The sequence below is a fragment of the Symphalangus syndactylus genome, chromosome 15 (assembly GCF_028878055.3).
Source record: "Symphalangus syndactylus isolate Jambi chromosome 15, NHGRI_mSymSyn1-v2.1_pri, whole genome shotgun sequence".
NCBI classification, from domain to species: domain Eukaryota; kingdom Metazoa; phylum Chordata; class Mammalia; order Primates; family Hylobatidae; genus Symphalangus; species Symphalangus syndactylus.
The window spans coordinates 6696318-6719525 of NC_072437.2; the positions used below are offsets into that span (position 1 = coordinate 6696318).

General features: G+C 48.7%; 2 protein-coding genes across 12 annotated transcripts in view; one reads left to right on the plus strand and one right to left on the minus strand.

Annotated features, from left to right (window-relative positions):
- The first annotated feature begins 4884 nt into the window (after window positions 1-4884).
- On the plus strand, window positions 4885-14830 carry ATP4B (ATPase H+/K+ transporting subunit beta). Of its 2 annotated transcripts, XM_055244596.2 has the most exons (7): window positions 4885-5050; window positions 8294-8422; window positions 9795-9908; window positions 10223-10422; window positions 11595-11651; window positions 12820-12921; window positions 13794-14830. In XM_055244596.2, exons 1-7 carry the CDS (start codon window positions 4939-4941, stop codon window positions 13953-13955), a joined length of 876 nt encoding a protein of 291 aa, XP_055100571.1. In that variant the 5' UTR covers window positions 4885-4938; the 3' UTR covers window positions 13956-14830. The 2 variants fall into 2 exon arrangements, with proteins under 2 accessions (XP_055100571.1, XP_063474662.1); XM_063618592.1 differs by having other exon boundaries at window positions 4915-5050; window positions 11595-14830.
- Window positions 14831-21788: 6958 nt separating this feature from the next.
- The window catches only part of TFDP1 (transcription factor Dp-1), a 55722-nt gene continuing 54302 nt past the window's right edge, over window positions 21789-23208 (minus strand). For all 10 annotated transcript variants that reach the window (XM_063618585.1, XM_055244215.2, XM_063618587.1 and 7 more), the window contains one exon: window positions 21789-23131. In XM_063618585.1, the coding sequence (XP_063474655.1) occupies window positions 22984-23131 (148 nt within the window). In that variant the 3' untranslated portion in view covers window positions 21789-22983. The remainder of the gene's footprint in view (window positions 23132-23208) is intronic.

Genomic DNA, 23208 nt, shown 5'->3' on the forward strand with positions numbered 1-23208 from the left:
GAAATTGGGTAGACTGAGTCCTCCCATTTTATTCTTGTTTTTCAAAAAAATCTTCAAAAACTGTTTAAAAAAACCCTATGTTCAAAATATGCAAGAAAATATTTACTTATTCTAGTTCCTTTGCTTTTCTATATAAATTTTAGAATAATCTTGTATATATCTACCAAAAGCATTGTGCTTGGATTTTGATAGGAATTATGTTGCACCCATCTATCAATCTGGGGAGACTGATCTCTTTGTTGAGTCTTCCACGCTATAAACATGGTGTGTGTCTCCATTTATTCAAACTCGAATTTCTTTCATCAATATTACATGGGTTTCAGCATGCAAGTCCTGTATGCGTTTTGTTAGATTCTAACACCTAAATCTCCCTCTTGGTGTTAAGCAATCATAAATGGTATTGTGTTTTTAATTTTGGTATCTGTATGCCTATTGCTAGTATATAGAAGTATGGTGGATTCTTGCGCCTTCATCTCGTATCCTGAGACCTTGCTAAACTCACTTAAGAGCTGTAGGAGTTTTGTTATGGATTCTTTGAGATTTTCTACATAAGCATTCATGTTATCTGCAAATAAAGACACTTTTATTTCTTCCTTTCTGACATTCATGCTTTTTATTTCCTCTTCTTGTTCATTGCTCTAGCTAGAACTTACAGTACAATGTTGGATAAAAATGAGGGAGGCTTGTTCCCGGTCTTGGGGTAAAAAACATTTCATCTTTCACCATTGGGCATACTGTTAGCTGTGGGTTTTTTGTCAATGCTTTTAATCAAGTTGAACAGGCTTCCTTCTACTCTTGGTTTGCTGAGAGCTTTTGTCACATGGAAGCTGAATTTCATCAAATGCTTGTTCTTCGCTGATTGATATGATCGTGTGGTTTTTCTTCAGCCTGTTAATGTGGTGGATCACACTGATTGGGTTTTGAATACTGAACCAGGCTTGCATTCCTGGAATACATCCTGCTTGGTCATGGCGTTTGCTTTTTATACTTTGTTGGATTCAACTTACCAAATTTTGTTTATGGTTTTTGCATCTATATTCATGAGGGATATTGATCTGTAGTTTTCTTTTTTTGAACTATCCTTGTCTGATTTTGGTATAAAGGTAACACTGGTCTTACAAGATGAGTTGGAAAATATTTCCTCTTCTTCTGTTTTCCAAAAGATGGTGAAGAATTGGTGTTCTTTATTAAGTGTTTGGTAGAATTGTCCCATGAAATCATCTGGGCCTAGAGGTTTCTTTATTGGGAGATTTTAAATTATTAATTCAGTTTTCTTAATAGTTATAGTCTATTTACATTATCTATTTGAAATTGGGTGAGTTGTGATTTTTGATGAAGCAGCCCATTATCTAACTTGTAAAGTTTATGTATGTAGAATTGCACATGGTATTTCCTTCCTTATCTTTTTGATGTTTGCAGGGTCTGTAGTGATAGCTCCTATTTTATTCCTGCTATCAGTTATCTCAGCCTTCTCTCTAGCCACAGGTTTATTAATTTTATTTATATTTTCAAAGAACCAGTTCTTTCTATTGCTTTTGCATTTTCAAGTTCATCAGTTTCTGCTCTTATCTTTTAATTTCTTCCTTCTGCTTGTTTTTGTTGTTGTTTGCTTGCTTGCTTTTGCTTTGTTTTACTTGCTTTTCTTTTTCTACGTTTGTGAGATGAGAGCTTAGGTTTTTTGAGACTTGTCCTCTTTTCTAAAATATGCATTTTTAGTGCTATAAATTTTCCTCTTAATACTGCTTTAGCTATGTCTCTTGAGTTTTTATATGTTGTATTTTTTCTTCATTCAGTTCTATGTATTTTTAAAATTTCCGTTGAAACTTCCTTTTTGACTCATGAGTATTAGAAGTATGTTGTTCAGGTTTCATATCTGGAGGTTTTTCTGTTATCTTTGTTATTAATATCTAATTTGATTCCATTGTGATTGGAGAACATACTCTGTATGATTTAAATTCTTTAAATTTGCTAAGACTTCCTCTATGGCCCAAGATACGGCCTATCTTGATATATATTTCATGGCGACTTAAAGAGAATGTGTATTCTCTGTTGAGTATTCTACGAATCTCAATGACATCCTGTTGGTTGATGATGTTGAGTTCTTCTGTATCCATGCTAATTTTCTATTTGGTTTTTCTATCAATTGTTGAGAGAGGAGTGTTGAGATCTCCAACTATAATTGTGGATTTGTTTATGTCTACTCTTAGTTCTATCAGTTTGCTTTCCATATTTTGCAGCTTTCTAGTTTTTCATTTGTTTTGGGCTTGTTTGTAATTGCTATTCAAGCATTTTTATCATGGCTGCTTTAAAATTTTTGGCAGCTAATTGTAACATCTCTGTCACCTTGGTGTTGGCAAATATTGCCATTTTTAATTCATTTTTAGAATTTTTTAATTTTTTAGCAGAGATGCCCAGGCTGGTCTGGAGTTCCTGGTCTAAAATGATCCCCTCAGTCCAGCCTCCCAAAGCTCTAGGATAACAGGCATGAGCCAAAACACCCAGCTTTGTATTAATTCATCTTAACATCTTCCTCATTCTTTGTGTGATGAGTGGTTATCTACTGAAACCCAGATGTTTTCATATTATTTAATCCTCTTTTTACTGGCTTTCTCTGACCCCACTTCAGCAGCAAAAGGGAGAGGCTTCACCTTGTTAACACCACGTGGGACCAGAAGTCTAGGTTTCCCACTGGGAACCTTTGGGTGGGCTTCTGAGGACTGTTGGGTGGGTGGGTAGCAGTCCTGGTTTTCCATATGGTCTCCACTGACACCACAGTGGGAGGTGGCCTTGTCATTGTGTGGTGGTCACAGTCCTGAGTTTCTACTAGGCTGTGTCTGACACCACTCAGATGGGGGGAGAGAGGGGTGACCGGTGGCTGCCAGATGTGGGTGGGATCCTGGGCCCCCCTCATTGTCTGGCACCCAATTTGTATGGAGCAGCTAGTTCTATGTTTTCAGAGCATGCTGTGGGGAAACTGCCCTCTACCAAGGTCTCTGGCCCTCCTCCCTACACGTATGTGTCCAGAAGAAGGTCATCCTGATAACATGTGTACAGCTCAGCACATGTACCTGCTTCTGGAAATCCAGAGACTACATTAGGAAGACTAAATTCAAAGATGTTTAGAAAGAATTCATACTTTGTTCATTTCAAGAGCATCTATACACTTCACAGACAACAGTTGCTGCATACAGGTGTTGTCAGACCCCTGGCACTCTGGGGTCCCAGGGCCACAGTCTGTGAACAATCAGAGTGTGGCCTCTACTGCCAGACTCTGTGTTCTTATTGCCCTAACATTCCAAAGTCAGAAATGGGTACAATGTTAAAGGAAACGCGTAGGATGGGTCCATCAAGAAATTATGGCTGCGCATGGGGGCTCACACCTGTAATCCTAATACTTTGGGAGGCCGAGGTGGGAGGATCCCTTGAACTCAGGAGTTCTAAACCAATCTGGGCAACATAGGGAGACCCCATCTCTACAAAAATATAAAAGAAATAAAAATTAGGAATTAAAAAAAGAAAAGAAATGATAAGAATCCAAGCTAAAATGACATCATTCCATTTGAATTTTAGGGCAATTATTTTACAAACTCTAAATTATCCTAAAAAATTAAAGCAGCATAATGCCTAGAGGAATTTTGTTTCTTCTAAGAAATGAATTTAGTTACACGGGTCCCTGAGAGGGACAGCCTAGAGGTGACAGTGTGGGAAACTCTGCATGTAGTTCTGGACGCACAGGGCTAGTCGACTTCGATTCATATTGGTCAGAAGGCCCCCGAGCACATTTCATTTGTCCTGCATTCCCGTCACCCTCCTGCAGAGATGGGCGCTGCAGTCAGCAGGCAGCAATGTCATCTGCCATCCAGAGACCCTGTCTCCAACAGCAAAGCCTCTGAGCCGGGGTTCTGAAGTGCGCCGCCCAGCAAGACTGCCTGGGAGCCCTCCGCGTCCTGGTGCCCCGCCCCATGGGCGAGAGGCTTAGGCAGAATCTCCAGGCGGAAGTGGGCAGTGATGACTTCATGGTCCCTGCCTCAGCCCTGTGACCCCAGTGCACTGCCCAGACCCCCGGTGACCCTGAGGTGCTGCCCAGGCTGAGCACCCCCCACCTGGACCCTGCCTTACTCCCTCCCACCAGCACTATTAGAAATGCAGTCTGGGGCCCCCCAGGACTCGCTGGGCTGAATCTGCATTCAACAGATGCTCAGGGCTCCTGTGCACTTCATTTTGAGGACCTCTAGATTTAGGAGTTTATGAATTCCTCCATAGACACAAAAAAATCCTAAAGGGCCCTCGGTGCCACTGCCCTCTGGGGATCTAAGAGGATATTGCTGCTCTGGGTGAATCTGGGAGGCAGAGGAGCCCCCGGGGACCCCTGTGTTCCCTGCCAACCCAGCTCCGGCTGCCAGGCTCACCCTTCCACTGGGTGACCCAGAATCGGGGCGGCCGCACTGGGGGCCCAGGGAGCCGGTCACCCCTCACTCGCCTGCCTCACACCCTCCCAGGCCAGGGATGCGGCCCCAGCTGGCTCAGCCCAAGGTCGTGGACACAGTGGGTCCAGGCCGGCTCTGCTCTGACCTCGATCTCCCTCCTGAAGGAGAGGAGGGAAGGGGAAGGGCCTGTGAGTGCTGCTCACCCCGGAACGTGCCCTCGTCGCAATCAGAGCAGACAAAGCAGCAGCCAAGGGCGTCTCAAGAGCAGCCGGGTGAGGAACGAGGGCCTGGCCCCCCACAGGGGCAACGGCCAGGCTGCACCCGGCCCCTGGTGTTTGGTGAGGCGATGGCCGGCGCTGATAACTCGGCCGTGGACTCTCCCTGGGATCCTTCGCCTGCGATGCCTTTGACCTCTGGCAGAGGAAACTATAAAGCCCAGAGGTGGGTGTCTGGCCTCAGTCTGGGCGTAGAGGGTGCAGGGAGCAGACGGCAGGATCTCAGGCCAGGGACGATGGCGGCTCTGCAGGAGAAGAAGACGTGCGGCCAGCGCATGGAGGAGTTCCAGCGCTACTGCTGGAACCCGGACACGGGGCAGATGCTGGGCCGCACCCTGTCCCGGTGGGGTACGTGCAGGGGGCGGGCTGGCTGGGTGCATGGAGGGGGCTGCTCTGAGAATGCAGCCTCCAGGTGAGCTCAGGAGGAGGGGAGCAGAGGGCCCCTGACAGTGAGACCCAGATGCTGCCCGGATGGCGTGGACGGGCTTCAGCCAGGGCCTCACTTGCCTCCCAGGGAAAGCGAGGGTCCCCAGAGCATCCTGAAGGCTGAGTTGACCTGGAGCCCCGACTGCAGAACGCCAGTGGAGGGCGTCCACAGACTGGCCCCAAATTTCAGCCGTATGTCTGAGAACAGCATTTTAAAAGTATGTTTCTAAAGTGAATCATTCTGAAAATAATGTGAAAGGTGGCAATGGCGATTCCTTGGTCACACAGATTCACTCAATGACCTGAATAAGGGGCTCTGCCAAGACGCAGCTGCCGGTGCCTCTTTCCGGGACACCCGCTGGCACCTAGACGCGGAGGTGGGGAGTAAACCAGGCCTGCCTCAGCCTGCAGCACCTGCACCTTGTGTGAGGTCTGCCCTGTGGGGTCCTGTCCCTGTGGCTGCACAGAGGCGCGGGCAGCCTGGCCCTCCTGGGAGGAAAGCAGATGCCTGGGCCTCCAAGGCCACACAGGTGGTGGAAGCATCTGCGTCTATATCAGGGCTGCCACACCCGTTCCGGGAAACGCCCTCACCCCTTATGAGAGAGTCTGGAGGAAGCACCTCTGCACCCCCACCTCCCCCTGCGACCCCTGGGCCTTGGAATGCGGCTGCACTGGCTGGCCTGGCGCCGTCCCCAGATCCCAGGGAAGGCCAGGCCCTCCTCAGTTCCCACGGTGCCCAGCTCTGGGGGTCCCAGAGCCGAGGTGGGAATGCAAAGCCCCAGGCCCGCCCCACCTGTGTGTGTAGCTGAGACGTGCTGGGAACGCCCGCGACACGCTGCCAAATCCCCCACACTCACCACAGTGCTGGTGAAGGCTGCAGCCCTCGCTGGAGGCTCCGTGGTCTCAAAGGGCACCAGAGCCAGCTGGAGTCATGGGCGCATTTGAAGTAGAACAAATACCCCGTTCCTGGAGGGGCAGGGACCAGGGGTGGAAGGGCCTCCTGGGCCAGGCGGGGCGGCAGAGCGGGAGGCCAGGAGGGGAAGGAGCTGAGGGCAGGGGCCGGGCTGGGGGCCGCCGGCCAGGCCCTTGGAAGCCCCATCTTTCGGGCCATTCTAGATGCTGAGACTCCCATGTGCGGCCTCCTGGCTGCAGGGCCACAGAGAACCTTCCGGAATGGTCTCACTGCCTGGCCGGTAGACATGGCGTCCGTTTGGGGATAAGAAAGCCTTAGGGCCCCAGGAAAACACAACTCAAGTGAAATGACAAAAACAAAAGGAATAGGACACGTTATTCTTACTAACGGGGGGACGGGTGCAGGTGCGGGAGAGGCGGAGTGAGCTGCGCCCAGCCGGCCCCGGGAGCTGGCGGGAATGGGACTCTCACTCACCTCCCAACCCCTCCCCTGTGCACTAAACCGTGCCCTGAACACCGTGGTGCAAGCGGGGGCCCAAGAATTGCAAGAAGCACGGCCCACCCGAGCCTGGGCCCAGCCTGGCCAACCTCGGGCTCCTACCCAGGAGGCAGGGCTGAGCCGCCTGGTGGAGCTGAGACTCGCCACAGAGTGGGTCAGCAGCCACTGAGGAGACACGCACCACCCACGTGTCCACTGTGTGCCACAGGCCCCAGAGTAGACCCACAGGACCCGCAGTGGGGGAACGGAGACCCCTGCCTTCACGAGCGTAGGTCCCCGGGGGGCAGGCGGCCAAGTCAAATAGAAGCTACATCAGGAGTGACCTGGGGACACTGAGGCAGGACCTGCAGGGCCAGCACCAGGGAGATACCAGGCATGATCCAGCGACAGAACAGAAACCCTCCACCACCGCGGGCCCCACGCTGCTGAAGCTGGAAACTCAACACCAGAGGCTGAAGCCAAGCTGCTGTGGCCACACGAGAACGCCATCACCAGGGACGCCTGGCGGGGAAAGGAGGGACTCGAAGTGGATGCCAGGTGAGCAAGACCCAGCCCTGAGCCCAGCTGGTGCTGAAGGGACCTGGCTCAGAGACCTGTGCTGTCCCAGCTCACAGAAGAGGACACTTGGTCCACAGGCCACAGCCTCTCATCACAGCTCAGAGGACATGTGGTCCACGGGTCACAGCCTCTCATCACAGCTCAGAGAGGACACGTGGTCCACGGGTCACAGCCTCTCATCACAGCTCAGAGGACACGTGGTCCACGGGTCACAGCCTCTCATCACAGCTCAGAGAGGACACGTGGTCCGCAGGCCACAGCCTCTCATCACAGCTCAGGGCTCCCTTGCTTCTCTCTGACTTGTCCTGCCCTTTGGTTGTGTTTCGGGTCGCTGGAGAACGGCTCACTAAGCAGAATCGATGCCACATCACCGGGGAGGTGGAGGTGGCCCAGTTCATTACAGACTTTCCAGAAAGACAAAAGCCGTAGCAAACACAAAGCCATCCTCTTCCTGGCGGTATCTCCCTGCAAATGCCTGCTGCGATCCACACAAGCTAATTTACAGAGACAAAGACAGCATCCAGGAGCCGCCTGTGTCCAGGAGCCGCCCATGGCCACGGGGACGGTGGCTTCCGTTAGGTTCTGACTCTGAGGGGGAAGCTCACAGGAGGGTCTCAGAAGCAGCTGAGATGAAGCTGCACCCTGAGTGGCCGGTGCCCACGGACACCCCTGCTTCGGAGAAGAGCCATCTCCAGGGCCTCCCTTCCTCCCTTTCTCTTCCTGATGTCCTTGTGGAAGCAGGGCCGGCCATGCGCTTCCAGGCCACACTACGGGTCACTGTGAGCAGAACCTCACCTCTCTGCCTCAGTTTCCCTTCCTGTGATGGGGGAACCATAACTCCCCCCTCGAGGGCCCTCGGTTCCTGCTGGAGCTGGGGTGGTGGCGCATCCTCGGCCACATCTCAAACTGCGGCTGGAGTGAAGGCAGCTGGGTGCAACGGCCTCAGGTCGCAGGATTCTGCCTATGCGGACGTCCAGACAGGCCAACCCAGAGGCAGAACATGGCCGGTGGTGCGGGGCTGGGAGGAGAGTGCAGTGACTGTTCGTGGGGACGGGGTTTCTGTTTTGGGGGAGGAGAATGTTCTGGAACTAGGTAGGGAAGATGGTCACGCCACATCATGGACGCGCTCAAGGCCACTGAATTATGTGCATTAAAATGGCTGACGTGGTAAATTTTGTGCCTGCCTTGTGTCACAGTGTGGATCAGCCTGTACTACGTGGCCTTCTACGTGGTGATGACCGGGCTCTTCGCCCTGTGCCTCTACGTGCTGATGCAGACGGTGGACCCGTACACACCGGACTACCAAGACCAGCTACGGTCACCAGGTAAGCGCCGGGGAGGTTGCCCCCACGCTGCGTGACAGGCCTGGCTGCCGCCTCCTGGGCTCTGGAGACGCCCCGGGGACCCGTGCCCTCCCCAGAAATGAAGCCCAGAGAGGCCAGCCCGGCAGCCCCAGGGTGAGCCACACACCCCGCCCCAAGGGCGGCCCCCAGCCCCCGAACCGGCTTTAAGAGCAGCCCCAAGGCATAAGCGGCGCCTTAGTTTCTTTCCATGAGGAAAATGAGGCCAAATTATAAAATCTGACTTTGGCTTTAGTTTTAATTATGAAACAGAAGGGTTTTGTTATAGAGACAAAGTTTTTCCATCCACCTACTTCCTGTGCTTGGATATGCACATGGAATGCTTCTGCAAGGACACACAGGAAACAGTTTCCAAGGAGCACGCCTGGGAGACCAGCAGAAAAGAGCCCGCTGGTCACCTGCACATCAGCAGGGTGTGAGGACAGAGGAACAGGCGTCCGAGTCGTCAGAGGCCACAGGACAGATGTCCCCATCGGTGTGCAGAGCAAGTGCAGAACCTCCTTTTCCCTTAGACCCTGCTGAAGGTTTTTATTTTAAACCATGTATAGATTTTACTGTAACAACATCCACAAAACAGCAACACCTAGCCTCAAATGTAAAGCCAGCTGCATCCATAGGGGACCAACTAAGCAAACTGCAGGCTTCACACAATGAAACCACGTTTATGGAAAGAATGAGGTGAGTTGACACAAAATGACAGAAAAAGAGGCTCCCAATCGCACGGGAAGTGGAAGTGTGTGGTGTGTGTGGCCACTGGGAAGCCAGTGGCGTGTGGATGGCGGGCTGGTCCTAAGGACCTGCAGCAAACACACGTTTCTGCATCTGTGTTTCCACAGAAACAGGAAAGTGTGTAAAGGATGCACATTTGGTGGTTCACATCGGGAAAGTCGACGGCTCTGGGTTTAACTCACCGCTGTGTGCATCCCGATGTTCCGTTTTACAGTTAACATGTTGTTAGACCGCTTAACCAAAACCAGTGAAGATTTTTTTTAATGCATGTTCAAATACAATTTTACACAGAAACCCAGGTGCAGCCTCTGGATTAGTCATCACCTGTCACAGAGCAGGCACCCGGTGGAGAGAGCCAGCCACCCCCCACCCCCCACCATGGCAGCCAGCCAGGTTTCAGGGCCAGGGCAACTCCCAGCAGGAGCCCAGGCTGCATTCTGACTGTGCTGTCCTGAGGGTCCTTCCTTCCTGTGCTGCAGACAAGTTTACTCCGACGAGGCTCCTGGGTTGGGCCACAGCCTCTGGCGTATCCTCAGCCACTTCAGAACTGATGGCTTCAACGTGGTGAGCATTTGGAGACACTAAACACAAAGGTCTCTCTCTCCAGGGGTAACCTTAAGGCCGGATGTTTACGGGGAGAAAGGCCTGGAAATTGTCTACAACGTCTCTGATAACAGAACCTGGGCAGACCTCACACAGACTCTCCACGCCTTCCTAGCAGGTAAGGTGTGAAATGGTAGGTAGGTAAGTTGTGAAGCGGCGGTTGAGGGGTGAAGCGGCGGGTGAGGTGTGAAGCGGCGGGTGAGGTGTGAAGCGGCGGGTGAGGGGTGAAGCGGCGGGTGAGGGGTGAAGCGGCGGGTGAGGGGTGAAGCGGCGGGTGAGGGGTGAAGCGGCGGGTGAGGGGTGAAGCGGCTCCACAGCTTCGGCCTTTTCTATTTCATGAGAAACTCGCACTCAGGGCTCAAGGCCTTCCCGGGGGGCAGCCGGGCGTCAGGGCCAGGGCAGGACAGGGCTGGCAGGTGCGTCTGTCCGCAGGCTACTCTCCAGCAGCCCAGGGGGACAGCATCAACTGCACCTCCGAGCAGTACTTCTTCCAGGAGAGTTTCCACGCTCCCAACCACACCAAGTTCTCCTGCAAGTTCACGGCGGATATGCTGCAGAACTGCTCGGGCCTGGCGGATCCCAACTTCGGCTTTGAAGAAGGAAAGCCGTGTTTTATTATTAAAATGAACAGGGTGAGTACTGAGGGTCTCCTTCATGCACCACTACAACAGTGTGGTCAGGGCCTGTCACTCACACCCACCACGAGGAGCACAGGCGTCCCGTCCAGGGCTTGCCCAAGTGGGACAGGGACTCTGGCCTCACCACCCTGTACCTTGGTTTGGCATGCACCTGTCCCGTGTGACTCTTAGATACAAATTTAAAACTATTTGTCAGACACCAGCACACAGCCGGCCCTCTAAAACATGTGGAAACATTTGAACAGGGATCTCTGTGAGGCCAGGGCCCCCTTCAGGGTGGCCAGAGATGCCAGGGCCAAGTAAAGGGGCCTCAAGTTCTGGAGTCAGGATTGGGAGGGGTTTAGCACCTTCTAAAGCAGAGGCTTCCAACCTGGGACCAGGGGCCCCTTAGTGGGTGTGGGGAGGTGACCCCTGAGCCAGGCTCAAGCAGGGCAGGTCCTGGCCAGGCAGAGGGCTTGGGGCCACCGCTCCATGGACCAATCAGCAGCTCTGTGCTGGGCCTCCGGGCAGCTGTGCTGTTCCTTTTCCACTTAAGAGGCTGCACACCTGTGCCCTCTACACCTCACGGGTCCCTCTGTCAGCCAGGGTCTCAGCACACTGCCGGCATGGAGGGGCCGTGACGGGGGTCCCAGCAGGGCGTGGTGGCCACTGTGCCCGTCTCATGGCAGCTGCCACCCTCGGAGCACAGCAGGGGACGGCTGGGGCCGGAGAAGCCCAGGGAAGAGGTGTGGGGAAGGAGGCTGAAGGCCCAGGTGGGCCAGAGAGAGTTTTCTGGAAAAGCTGTGCAGAGCAGGAGGTGGACCCAGCCCTGCTGTGAGGCAAGCTGGCCTGTGCCCTCTCAGCACTCCACCGCAGACCTGGACACGGTTTGAGGGCTAAGACCACCCCGCCCTAGCTCTGCCTCCTGCCAGCTGCCTCCTGAAGCCTAGGCCAAGCGGCCTGCTGATGGGTGGGTGGGAGGAGGGCTGTGGCTCTGAATGATGAGTTGGTGACACCTGTGGGGAATTCCTCCAAGGGAAGCTGCAAACCAGACCAAGGGTCCTTCTCAGTCCTGGTCAGAAAGCCCAGGCTGGGGCCGGCTAGGTCTCAGCAACATGGGTGGGTGCTGCGCACCTCACATGGCGGTGGGGCTGGGGAGCAGCCACACTCAAGCTTTTCCCTTCTAGATTGTCAAGTTCCTCCCCAGCAACGGCTCGGCCCCCAGAGTGGACTGTGCCTTCCTGGTGAGTACGGCCACGCGGCGGGCAGAGCCGCCCCAGGAAAGGAGCTTGTCAGGGTCGTGCTGGTTCACGCTGGGCACGGCCCACCTGGTTCTCTCCAGGAATGTCGGCCGTGGGCCCAGTAAACCAGATGTAAACACCGAACCATCACCACAGCGAGCTCCACCATGGGGGGGTAAAACCCAGCAAGGGAAACATGGGGCATTTTCCTTATTGTTTGGCTTCCAAAAGCATCTGAGTAGCGTGTCAGCAGCATGTTTCAAAATGCCTGGTGGCGATGTGGAAAGACCAATGCACTTCCACCAGTTCTGTCCTTTTTATGTGCTTCTTTACAAAAAGATTCCAGCTTGCCAGCAGCTACAGTCGTTTAACTGTGTTTAGTATATGGACTGCGAAGAGTTGGCACTGATCTCAAGCTAATTACAGGTTGTTTTTCAAAACTGATTTTTAAGTCGACATTTTTTAAAACTAAATTTTTTAAATTAAATGTTTTCTAAGGTTTGCTTCCACCATTACATCCAAAGGCAAAGGTCTCACAGCGTGGTTCCATTACTGCGTGGAGCCTTCCCACTCGGGGGTCCGAGGGAACCTCACTTCCCTCGAAGCCTCCACTCTCGGTGTGGGCCGCGGGGATTTGCTTTTCCTTTTTTAATTTATTTGGGCCACACCGCGGCTCCTGAGATTCTAACAGATCCAAAGCGCCCTTCAGCTGTTCGTTGATGACCCTGAACTACCCACTGGGCAAGTCTCTGCTTCTGCAACGAGAGGGCCCCAATCTCACAAAAACACATGTTCACTTGTCCCACTCACACCAACTTGTAACCCAGTTTTGGCAAACCAGCCCTTGCCGCTGAGCAGTGGCTACCCTCAAGTACAGACAAGCAAGCCACCTCCCAGCTTCACCCACCTACGTCATCCTTCCAACACTTCAAGTTGTTAGAAGCACACGTTGGAGGGGTCACTGGGCATTTTGCATGCTAACAAATCATATCCTTGCTGAGATCTCAGCACTGATTAGAAAGATTGCATCTGATTTATGCTAAGTATGCAATAAAGTGTTTATGCAAGCACCTACATAGTGCGTGTGTGCACACACGCACACAAACACAACACACAGACACGGGCATACACCAGCTCCCGCCTGACTCAGGCAGTGGCCTCTCCTCCCCAGGACCAGCCCCTCGAGCTTGGCCAGCCACTGCAGGTCGACTACTACCCTCCCAACGGCACCTTCAGTCTGCACTACTTCCCTTATTATGGGAAGAAAGCCCAGGTAGGTTCCTTCCTTCCATGCTTCCCTCACCACAGCTGCTGAGTCCTCTCACACTTAGCAAAAGGAAAGCAATAAGCCCCTTCATGTAGAAAAATGAAACAAAGGCGTGACGTAGCCGGTCCTGACTGTGGAACAGTCTGCATGTTTCCCAAGCCCAGGTTCTTATATCTACCTGGAAACAGTCCTCTCACGCAACATGAAAATACAACTCTAACTCTTTTACTTTTTTTTTTTTTTTTTGAGACAGTTTTGCTCTGTCATCCAGGGTGGGTTGCAGCAATGCAATCTTAGCATCTTAGCTCACTACAGCCTCAACCTCCTGGGCTCAAGTGATCCTCCCACCTCAGCCTCCTGAGTAGCTGGGACCACAGGCACACACCACCATGCCCAGCTAATTTTCATATTTTCTGTAGAGAAAGGGTCTCAGTATGTTGCCCAGGGTGGTCTTGAACTCCTGGGCTGAAGCAATGAGCCTGCCTCAGCCTCCCAAAGTGCTGGGATTACAGGCATGAGCCACTGTGCCCAGCCTAACTTTTCTACTTCCCAGATCCTCTAAAACAACTGCTTATCCACTTTGAAGACTTTCCTCCACGTCACATGCTTCTCCTGTTTCATTTTTATTTAATCATCATAAGAGTTGGAAGTTGAATTTACTCCTGGTATTGTCTGTCCCCTCCTGACCGCTGCTCTCCATTTTTACATGGGAGGTGTTATCTCAGCAAATTCCAGGGCATGCATTCGGTCAGGGCCAGTCTTACACAAAAGAGCTGCTTCTCTGCACCAACCTGACTGTTGACACTTCCTTGCTTAGTTTTTTCTCCTTAACTTCAGAGATTTTTGAAACACCTGTCCTTTCCTCACTCCCACTTCAGCCCCACTACAGCAACCCTCTGGTGGCAGCGAAGCTCCTCAACGTCCCCAGGAACGCTGAGGTTGCCATCGTGTGCAAGGTCATGGCGGAGCACGTGACCTTCAACAATCCCCACGACCCATATGAAGGGAAAGTGGAGTTCAAACTCAAGATTGAGAAGTGAAACGGGGTCCTGGGCACAGCCTGCGGGGTCGCTTATGGACACCCTCCTGGTTGGGCTTACCTTGCCCGTCAGCTCCCTGCCAAATCATCCCAAAAGCGGTTTAGAACAGCAACGGTGTTGTCAGTGTGGGAACTCCAGAGAAGCACCCACATGTGAAGGGCCTGCTCCGAGTATCAGTTCTTCCTTATTGAATTCTTACAGTTTTTAGGTGGAATTTGCTGCTATAAGAATGTCCAGCTTCCATGGGAACACAAGGCAGCAACTCTCTAATTAACCAGGTCATAAAAACAATTCATCTTCTCTTATGTAGACATCACTTTCTTACTATAATTTATTTTTCTACACTTCAATATGAACTGCCTCCCCACATTAATATAAAAACTACTAATGCACTGATATGAAACACAGCTTACATTAATGATGTTCTGAATTTTTGCTTTTAAAATTGCAATTCCTAAGTTGTAAACATAAAACATATTAAAGTTACTCTTATTGTATGTAAAAAAAAATTATGTGTTTCCTGATATGGGAGAAAAATTAACTAAAAACCAAACGCTTCCTTAAAAATCTCCTTCTAAAAGTCTCCATTCCAAGTCAGGAAAATTACAAAAACCACGTTTGTGTGGGGTTGTCACCTAAGGACGCTCGCAGCTCCAGGAGGCAAACAGTGGGGAGTGAGGGTGTTGGCAACCTGATGGTTTAAAACCCAGTTAGTTACAAACACACTTTTCGTTCACCAAGAACAAGTCTCTCCTCCAAATATAAATGTTAAGTTAGCAGCTCTAACCCTTTCAAAAAACTGAAATGAGAACATTCTTCCAAACAAGCAAACCTGCTCTTGCTGAAGGCCACAGACTTCTCACCCAGACAGCAGTGAGGCCTGGGTCCCAGTTTCATCACGGAAGGCCACGGGCTTCTCACCCCGACGGCGGTGTGCGGCCTGGGTCCCGATTTCACATGCTCAGCAGTGTGGCTGTTAGTACCCCAAGGGCCCCACGCACAAGCGACTGGCACGTCGAAATCCATCGGCCCCCAACAGACACAGAGAAAAGTCCACGAAAAACAGTCTCGGAGGAAAGATTGAAAACCTTGCAGATATGTTGTAAGGTTAACTAAATCAATTTACTGATGGAAGACGCTGTACCAAGCATCTCCATTGCTTACTCCATCAGTAAAAAACTGCCGGCAAAGGTCTTGGCGCAGACGTGAGTTTACGTCATGGGACGCGTGGCCACACTCATAGTCTGTGCTTCTCGAATGGAGGGGGCTTGTGTGCCGCTCAAGCTGGAGATGAGGTGGAAGCACAGCTGCGGCGGGACTTCTGAGACGCAGGGCGGCGGTGGCCGGTGGGCACGACACCAGCACGGAAGACACGGTATCTGCGGGAGGGGTGGGAGCCTGTGGAATCAGGTCCTGAGCCCAGGTCGGTCCATCATGCTGGGCAGTGAGGATTCACAGAAAGGGAAGGAAATTAGGGGCTACACGCCAAAGACTTAAGTCTGAGTTTTATTTTGCCCTTTGAGAAGTCAGTGGAGAGCTCTTTCAGGAACCCGGGAAGCAGAAGACAAGTCCTTGACTCAACCGAGGCAGGGCGGGAAAGGGTGGCCACGCCAGCAAGGTTGGCTACAAGCCCAGAGTCCTCAAGCACAGCCGCCCCGCTCACTGCGGACGTGGGAGGAAGCTGAACCGGGAGGCGGTCATGCTCCCAATCAGGAGTAGAAGTGCTGCCAGGCAAAGAAATGAAGTGGGCAGTGACACCAGAATATTCCAATGAACGCAGCCCTCGGCTGTGTATTAAGAACGCTCAGGCTGATATGTGGGATACCAGGGTCACCTCAGCAAGGTCATGCCATGCTGAAGGTCAGAGGCTAGAGGTCAACCTCTAAAAAGTGACGGTGGAGCCATGAGGGTTCATCCCACCAGACTCTCAAAATCAACCCAGCTGGAACCCAACACGCCTGCCATGTGTCCCATGACCACCCAGAGCCCCCATCTCAAGGCCCTCACAGAACCCGAGCCTCTTCCTCCATCCCCAGACTCTCCGTGGACACCAGAGCCCCGCTTTTTCTTCAGAGGCAGGGTCTCTCTATGCTGCCCAGGCTGGCCTTGACATCCTGGGCTCCAGCAATCCCACCCGCAGGGGCACCCCCGTGCCTGATCAGAGCCCCTTCCTGATGAAGCCAGGGGCTGCTCCTGCCCCACCCTTCAGAATCACCAGCCCTGGGTTTCAACCCCCAAGGCCTGGAAGAAACAGGCACAGGAAGCTCGCCACGGGAAGCCACGGTGCACCCGCAGGTGCTGGCTGCACACGCACCCACACAGAGCGCTCTGAGGCATGACTGCCCGCTGTTTTATGTAAGTTCCACAACCTTTGATATGCTTATGGTAATTCAAGATTAGGAAAAAATGACTCTTCTAAAACTAGTCTTTTATTGTAATTTTCAGTGATTGATTTAGCCAACTCAAATAAAACACTTAACTCTCCTTCATACCTTCTATGTCTTTCCAATTTTTTTTGGTGGTAAAACACATGTAATATAAAATTTACCATCTTAAACATTTTTAATGCACAGTTTGGTGGCGTTGGGTACATTCACAGGGTCCTGCAGCCATCACTGCCATCCACCTCCAGGCCTCTCCAACCTTCCAAAGAGAAGGTCTGTCCCATTCAACACTCACTCCCCATCCCCTCTCCCTCAGCTCCTGGCAACCGTTCAACTTCCTGTCTCCATGATTCGATGACTGTAAGTACCTCATACAAGTATTTTATGACTGGCATATTTCACGTAGTATAACGTCCTCAAGGGGCATCCATGTTGTAGCGTGACAGGATTTCCTTCCAAAGATGATTTCACTGTCCGTACAAACCACTTTGCTTGTCCACTCATCCACGGATGGACACTTTGGGTGCTTCCACTGTTTAGCTACCCTGAATAGTGGTACGTGTAGACATGGGTGTAGAAATGTCTCTGGGTGTATACCCTGAGCGGAATTGCTGGGCATAGGGTAATTCTGTTTTTAATTCTGTGAAGAACAGCCATTTGGTTTTCCATAGTGGCTGCGACTCTTTACATCCCCACCAACAGTGTACAGGGCTCTGCCTTCTCCACATCCTCGCCAATGTTTATTTTCTATTTTATAGTTTAATCTGTGTTGCCTTCATGATAGTGACGTTGAGCTCCTTTTCATGTTCTTACAAGCCATTCATAGATTTTTCTTTGGAGAAATGCCTATTAAAGCCCTTGCCTGTTTTTAAATCAGGTTGTTTGGTTGCTGAGTTTTAAAAGTTCTCTATATATCCTGGATATTAATCCCCTACCAGACACAGAGGCTGTGCACATTTTCTCCCATTCTGTGGGCTGTCTTTCTACTCTGTTGACATTGTCTTCTGATGCAAGAAAGGTTTATATTTTCATAAAGTCCACACTGTCTATTTTTCCCTGTGCCTTTGGTATCATATCCAAAAAAATCACTGCCAAATCCAATGCCCTGAAACTTCTGCTCTGTTTTCTTGTTTTTTGAGACAGAGTCTCGCTCTGTCACCCAGGCTGGAGTGCAGTGGTGCGATCTCAGCTCACTGCAACCTCTGCCTCCCAGGTTCAAGCGACTCTCCTGCCTCAGCCTCCCAAGTAGCTGGGATTACAGGTGTACTTCACGCCATCTCGCTGGGCTGGTTTTGTGCATTTTTAGTAGAGACAGGGTTTCGCCTAGCTTTTACAATACTAGCCTCTTACAATACTAGCTTTTATAGTTGCCCACATATTTACCTTTACTGAGATCTTGATTTCTTCATTTGGCTTCAAGCACATTGGCCAGGCTGGTCTCAAACTCCTGACCTCAAGTGATACACCCGCCTCAGCCCTGCAAGTGCTGGGATTACAGGAGTGAGCCACCACACTCGGTCACTCTGTTTTCTTCTAAGAGTTTGATAGTCTTAAGCCTTACATTCAGATCTTAGGTTCATTTTGAACTAAGCTTTACACTTGGTGTTAAGGGTCCCACTTCATTTTTTTGCACATGGATAATCAGTTTCCCAGTACCATTTGTGAAAAGACCACCCTTTCCCCATTGCATGGTCTTAGCTCCCTTGTCCAAAAAATCACTTGACCAAATATGTCAGGGTGTTTGGCTTTCTATTCTATTCCTTTAGTCTGCAGGTCTTTCATTATCCCAATACTGCTCTGTTTTGATTATTAGATTTGTAGTTTTGAAAGCAAAAGTATGAGTCCTCCAGCTTTGCTCTTCAAGATTGTTGGGGCTACTTGAGGTCACCTGAGATTCTGTATGAATTTTAGGAGATTTTTTATTTCTGAAAAACAAATCATTGGGACTTTGACAGGGATAGCATGTAATTTACAGATTGTGTTGACATCTTAACAATGCTGTGTTCCAATACATAGCCATGGGGTGTGTTTCCATTTGTTAATTCCTCTTAGCAATGTCTTGTCATTTTCATTGTATTAAGTCTTTCACCTCCTCCAAGTTAATTCCTAAGTACTTCATTATTTTGATGCTATTGTAAATGGAATTATTTTCTTAATTCCCCTTTCAGATTTTCATTGTTAGTGTACAGAAACACAAGTGATTTTCCTGTTTACTTTACAACCTGTGACCTTATTAGTTTTTTAGTGGATTCTTTCAGATTTCCTGCATATAAGATCACATCAACAAATGGAGATAGTTTTACTTCTTCCTTTCAAATACGAATGCCTTGTATTTATTTTTCTCGCATAACTGCCTCGTTAGAATTTCCAGTACTATGTTGAATAGAAAAGGCCAAGGTGGCCATCTCTGCCTTGTTCCTGATCTTAGAGGAAAAGCTTTCAGTCTTTCACCTTGGTGTTTGTTCTCTGAGTTTTTCATATATGGCATTAACTATATTGAAGTAGTTTCCTTCTATTCCTAGTTTGTTCTTTTTGCCATAACAAGATGTTGAATTTTATAAAATACTTTTTGTACATCACTTGCAATGACTACAGCTGAATGCAGTGGCTCACACCTGTAATCCAAGCAGTTTGGGGGGCCAAGGTAGGACGATCACTTGAGCCAGGAGTTCAAAATCAGCCTGGGCAACACAGAGACCCTATCTGTGTAAAAAGATAACCAAAAATTAGCTTGGCATCGTGGCACACACCTGTAGTTCTAGCTACTTGGGAGAATAAGGTAGGAGCTTGAGCCCAGGAGTTTCAGGCTGCAGTGAGCTATGATCACGCCACTGCACTCCACCCTGGGTGACAGAGCAAGACTCCATCCCTAATATTTAAAAAAAAAAAAAAGCTTTTAATAAAACATTGAGACGATCATGATTTTTTCTTTCATTCTGTTTATGTGTGCATTACAATGATCAATTTTCTTATGTCAAAATATCTTTGCATTCTAAAAATAAATCTCACTAGGTCATGGTGTGTAATCTTCTAAATACGCTGCTAGTATTTACATTGCATAATCTTTTAAATACGTTGCCAGTATTTTGTTGAGGATTTCTGCATCAATGCTCCTCAGGCATGTTGATATTTTGTGCTTATGGTGTCTTTGGCTTTGATATCGGGATAGTAATGGTGGCTTCACAGAATGAATCAGAATGTGTTCCCACCTCTTCCATTTTTTTGGAAAAGCTTGAGGACTGGTAGTAATTCTTCAAATGTTTGGCAGAATTCACCAGGGAAGCCACTAGGTCCAAAGTGAGATTTTAAAGGACTAGTTCAATCTCCTTAGTAGTCAAAGGTCTATTCAGATTTTTACTTATTTTTATTAAACCTGTGTAGGTTTTGTCTCTAGGAATTTGTCCATTTCATCTAGGTTTTTAAATATGTTGACATACAATTGTTCCTATTATTCTCTCATAATCCTTTTTATTTCTGCAGAGCCAGTAGAAAAGTCCCCATTTTCATTTCTGATTTTAGTAATGTCAATCTTTCTTAGTATATCTAACTAAAGGTTTGTCAGTTTTATTGATCTAAACACACTTTTTGGTTTCTTGATTTTCTCCATTGTTTTTGTTCTCTAATTTTAGCTCTGCTCTAATTTTTACTAAATTGTCTTCCCTCTACTTGCTATGGGTTCAGATTTTTTTCTAGTGCCTGAAACTAAGTGGATTCTTTCAGATTTCCTGCATATAAGATCACATCTTGCAGGGCAGGTCTAGTGGCAGCGCACTTCCTCAGCTTTTGTTTATCTGGGAATGTCTTAATTTCGCCCTCACTTTTGAAGGACAGTTTTGTCAGTTGTAGGATTCTTGGTACCCAGTTTGTTGTTTTTCTTTTAGCAGTGTGAATATACCGGCCCACTGCTTTGGGGCCTCCAGTTTCTGATGAAAACTCTGTGGATAATTTTATTGGGGGCCCCTTGTATGTGATGAGTTGCTCCTACTCTGCTGCTTTCAAGGTCTTCTCTGTCTTTTGGAAGCTTAATTACAACATGTCTCGGTGTGGATCTCTGAGTTTATCTTACCTGGAGGTCACGGTGCATCTTCGATGTTTATATTCATGTCTTTTATTAAACTCGGTGCGTTTTCAGCCATTATTATCTTCAAATATTCTCTCTGCCCCTTTCTTTCTCTTCTCCTTCATAGACCCCACAACATGTGCTCTGGTCAGCCTGATGGTGTCCTGCAGGCCCCACAGGCTCTGTTCACTTCAATCTTTTCTCTTTTTGCTCCTCAGACTCAGTTATTTCCACTGTCCTGTCTTCAAATTTGCTACTTCTGCCTTTGAATCACTCTGATGAATTTTTCATTTCAGTTACTGTACTTTTCAGCTACAGAATTTCTTTCTGGTTTTTCAGGTTGTCTGTCTCATTACGATCCTTGCATTTGGTTCTGTTTTCATTCTCTTGACTTTCTGCACATGTTCTCTGGCTTCCGTGAGCATCTTTAACACAGTTATTTAAAAGTATTTGTCTAGTGTACCTGCCAACAGATCCTTTCCAAGGACAGTTTGTTTCTATTTTTTTCCCTTTAAATGGGCCATACTTTGCTATTTCTTGGTATGCCTTGTCATTGTTTGTTAAAAACTGGACATCTGAATCTACTACTGTGGTACAACTCTGAAAAGAGGTCTCCTGTTCCCCCGGATTTGCCATTTTTGTTATTGCTGTGTTTATCGTTTTTTTTTGACAGCTCTAGGCTGTACCTGTGCCATGGTTCAGCCTGAGGTGTAAAGGTAAGGTCTTCTCGGGTCTTTTCTGAGCCTCTCCCTGGGCAGCCCCACACACAGTTGTTTTTATACGTCCTGGTCTTCAATGTCTGGCTCCCAAAAGGGGAAAGAGAAAAATGAAGGAACAGGGGTCGGGGTAGAAAGCTGAAATGGACCAAAATTAACTGCAATGTGCTGACCAAGCCTCCCTGAAAGTTTTAAGCCTTCAGTAGATTCCGTAGTTACAGAACAGCTGCATCAGGCAGATCCTGCCCGCGAGGTAGACGTCTACCTGGGGAGCCAGATTCCTGGTGCTTCCTATTCCACCATCTTCCCAGAATCCTCTCAATCTTATACTTGTTCTCAAAGTCAAACTTTTAAATTTTGTCTGAATTTTCATTGTGAAAAAAGGCCAACGAACTTGGCTTATCTTTCTGTGCACCACAGGCACCAAAAAGGAAGGTGCCTCTTTGCCCTGTGTCCACCAAGACCTCCACCCTTGGCCACCTTCCACCTTCAGGATGGGCTCCCGGAGGATGTGCCTCAGACAACATTTGGTGGTGGGGTTCGTGCCCACAGGGACCACCCGGGCCCACCGCGTCTGGGCCTAACAACCTACTTTCTCACTCAAGTATAAAGTAAAACCAACAAGACAGACAAATTTCTAGATAATAATCCTGAATTAGAGAAACACAGCTTGTTTAAAATGCCCATGCGCGTTTTATTAATAAAAACTAACAGTGCCAAGTTAAACAAGTCAAACAATTAAAGTCTCTTTATATTCCATAAAATATTACAGAAAAGTTTATTTGTGTTTCAATAAAAAGACTATCGTTTTAGAACAGGCAGCTAATAGCAACTGTGCAGTTAATGGGTTTTGTGAATAAATTTTAAAAGAGACTACTGCCTGTCCTTAAATTCCTTTTTTTTATAAAAAAAGAACTATTAAAAATGATTGACAAATTTTGAGTTAAAAAATTGTTAAAACATTCTCTATATTTAATTTCAATTTTATAATAGATTACAGGAAGATGCTTATGAAACAAATACATTTGTTTCAGTACATGTCTTTAAATGATAGACTTATAAGTATGTAAACAACTATATAATAAAAGGTTTCCAAACGCTGCCTGTAAGAAATCAGGCAAATTTTACCATAAGCAATAAACCATTCCAAGCCTTCCAGACAGTCTCCATAGCCGCACCAGCGTGGCAATAAGCTTTAACCAAACAAAAACAAACAAACAAAAGCACTTTGCAATTTGTTGCTGCAAAATAGGGAGAGAAAAGAGTGTATAAGCTTGATGGAATCACAACAGTCAATATAATTTAAGGGACAATAAAGTCAATAAGGTTGATGGTGTTTATTGTTTAAAAAGTCGAATTCTGCTGTTTGCTTGGGGTTGTTTAGAAAGTTGAATTCTGCTGTTTGCTTGGACACCGTACCACTGAACAAACTCCAGTCTCGCTATCTGCCAGCGGGGGTGCCGTCCAGACTCACGGCAAATAAGCAGCATTGGGGCTCACTATCCACAACAGGAGGTGTTTTATTTTCTTGGATGTGGTTGAAATACAATTTCTTCAGCAAACTCAGCAAAAACTTTTCAGGGGCAAAAATGAACTCTGCACTTAAACAAAAATAGCAAATGAAAACACAAAATCCTAACAAGTAAATAAACGCTCTGCATCAGCACACTGGTATCAAAACACACATCCACAGCACGTCCTAATCCTACGGGAAACAATCCTTGCTTATCAGAGGTGCATATCTAAATTCAATAGCTTACCAATATCTTCTTGGGAGTAGGCCAAAAGGAAACAGAAAACCCACATTAAAAAAAAAGTTTCTTTTCCCTAAACGTTTTCCTGAAGCTGAATCTGAAGTGGGGAGGACGTCAGTCGTCCTCGTCATTCTCGTTGAAGTCATCGTCCTCCTCGTCATCCTCCCCGACGTAGGACACCGGGGTCTCCACCCTGGAGCCGCTGTACTGAGACCCATTGGAGCTTGTGGCCAGCATCCCATCTGCACCGTTGGTCAGGTCACTGCAAGGCAGGAGGCGGATGAGGCGGTCAGCGCAGGCGGCCCACTCAGCCTCCCCTCGCCTCAGGGCTTGTGGCCA

Bases quoted from the DNA above. Each gene is read 5' to 3' on its own strand.
- ATP4B (XM_063618592.1), top strand. From the start codon at position 4,939: ATGGCGGCTCTGCAGGAGAAGAAGACGTGCGGCCAGCGCATGGAGGAG. The intron at 5,051-8,293 runs GTACGTGCAGGG...CTTGTGTCACAG, and splicing joins CCGCACCCTGTCCCGGTGGG to TGTGGATCAGCCTGTACTAC. The intron at 8,423-9,794 runs GTAAGCGCCGGG...CTCTCTCTCCAG, and splicing joins AGACCAGCTACGGTCACCAG to GGGTAACCTTAAGGCCGGAT.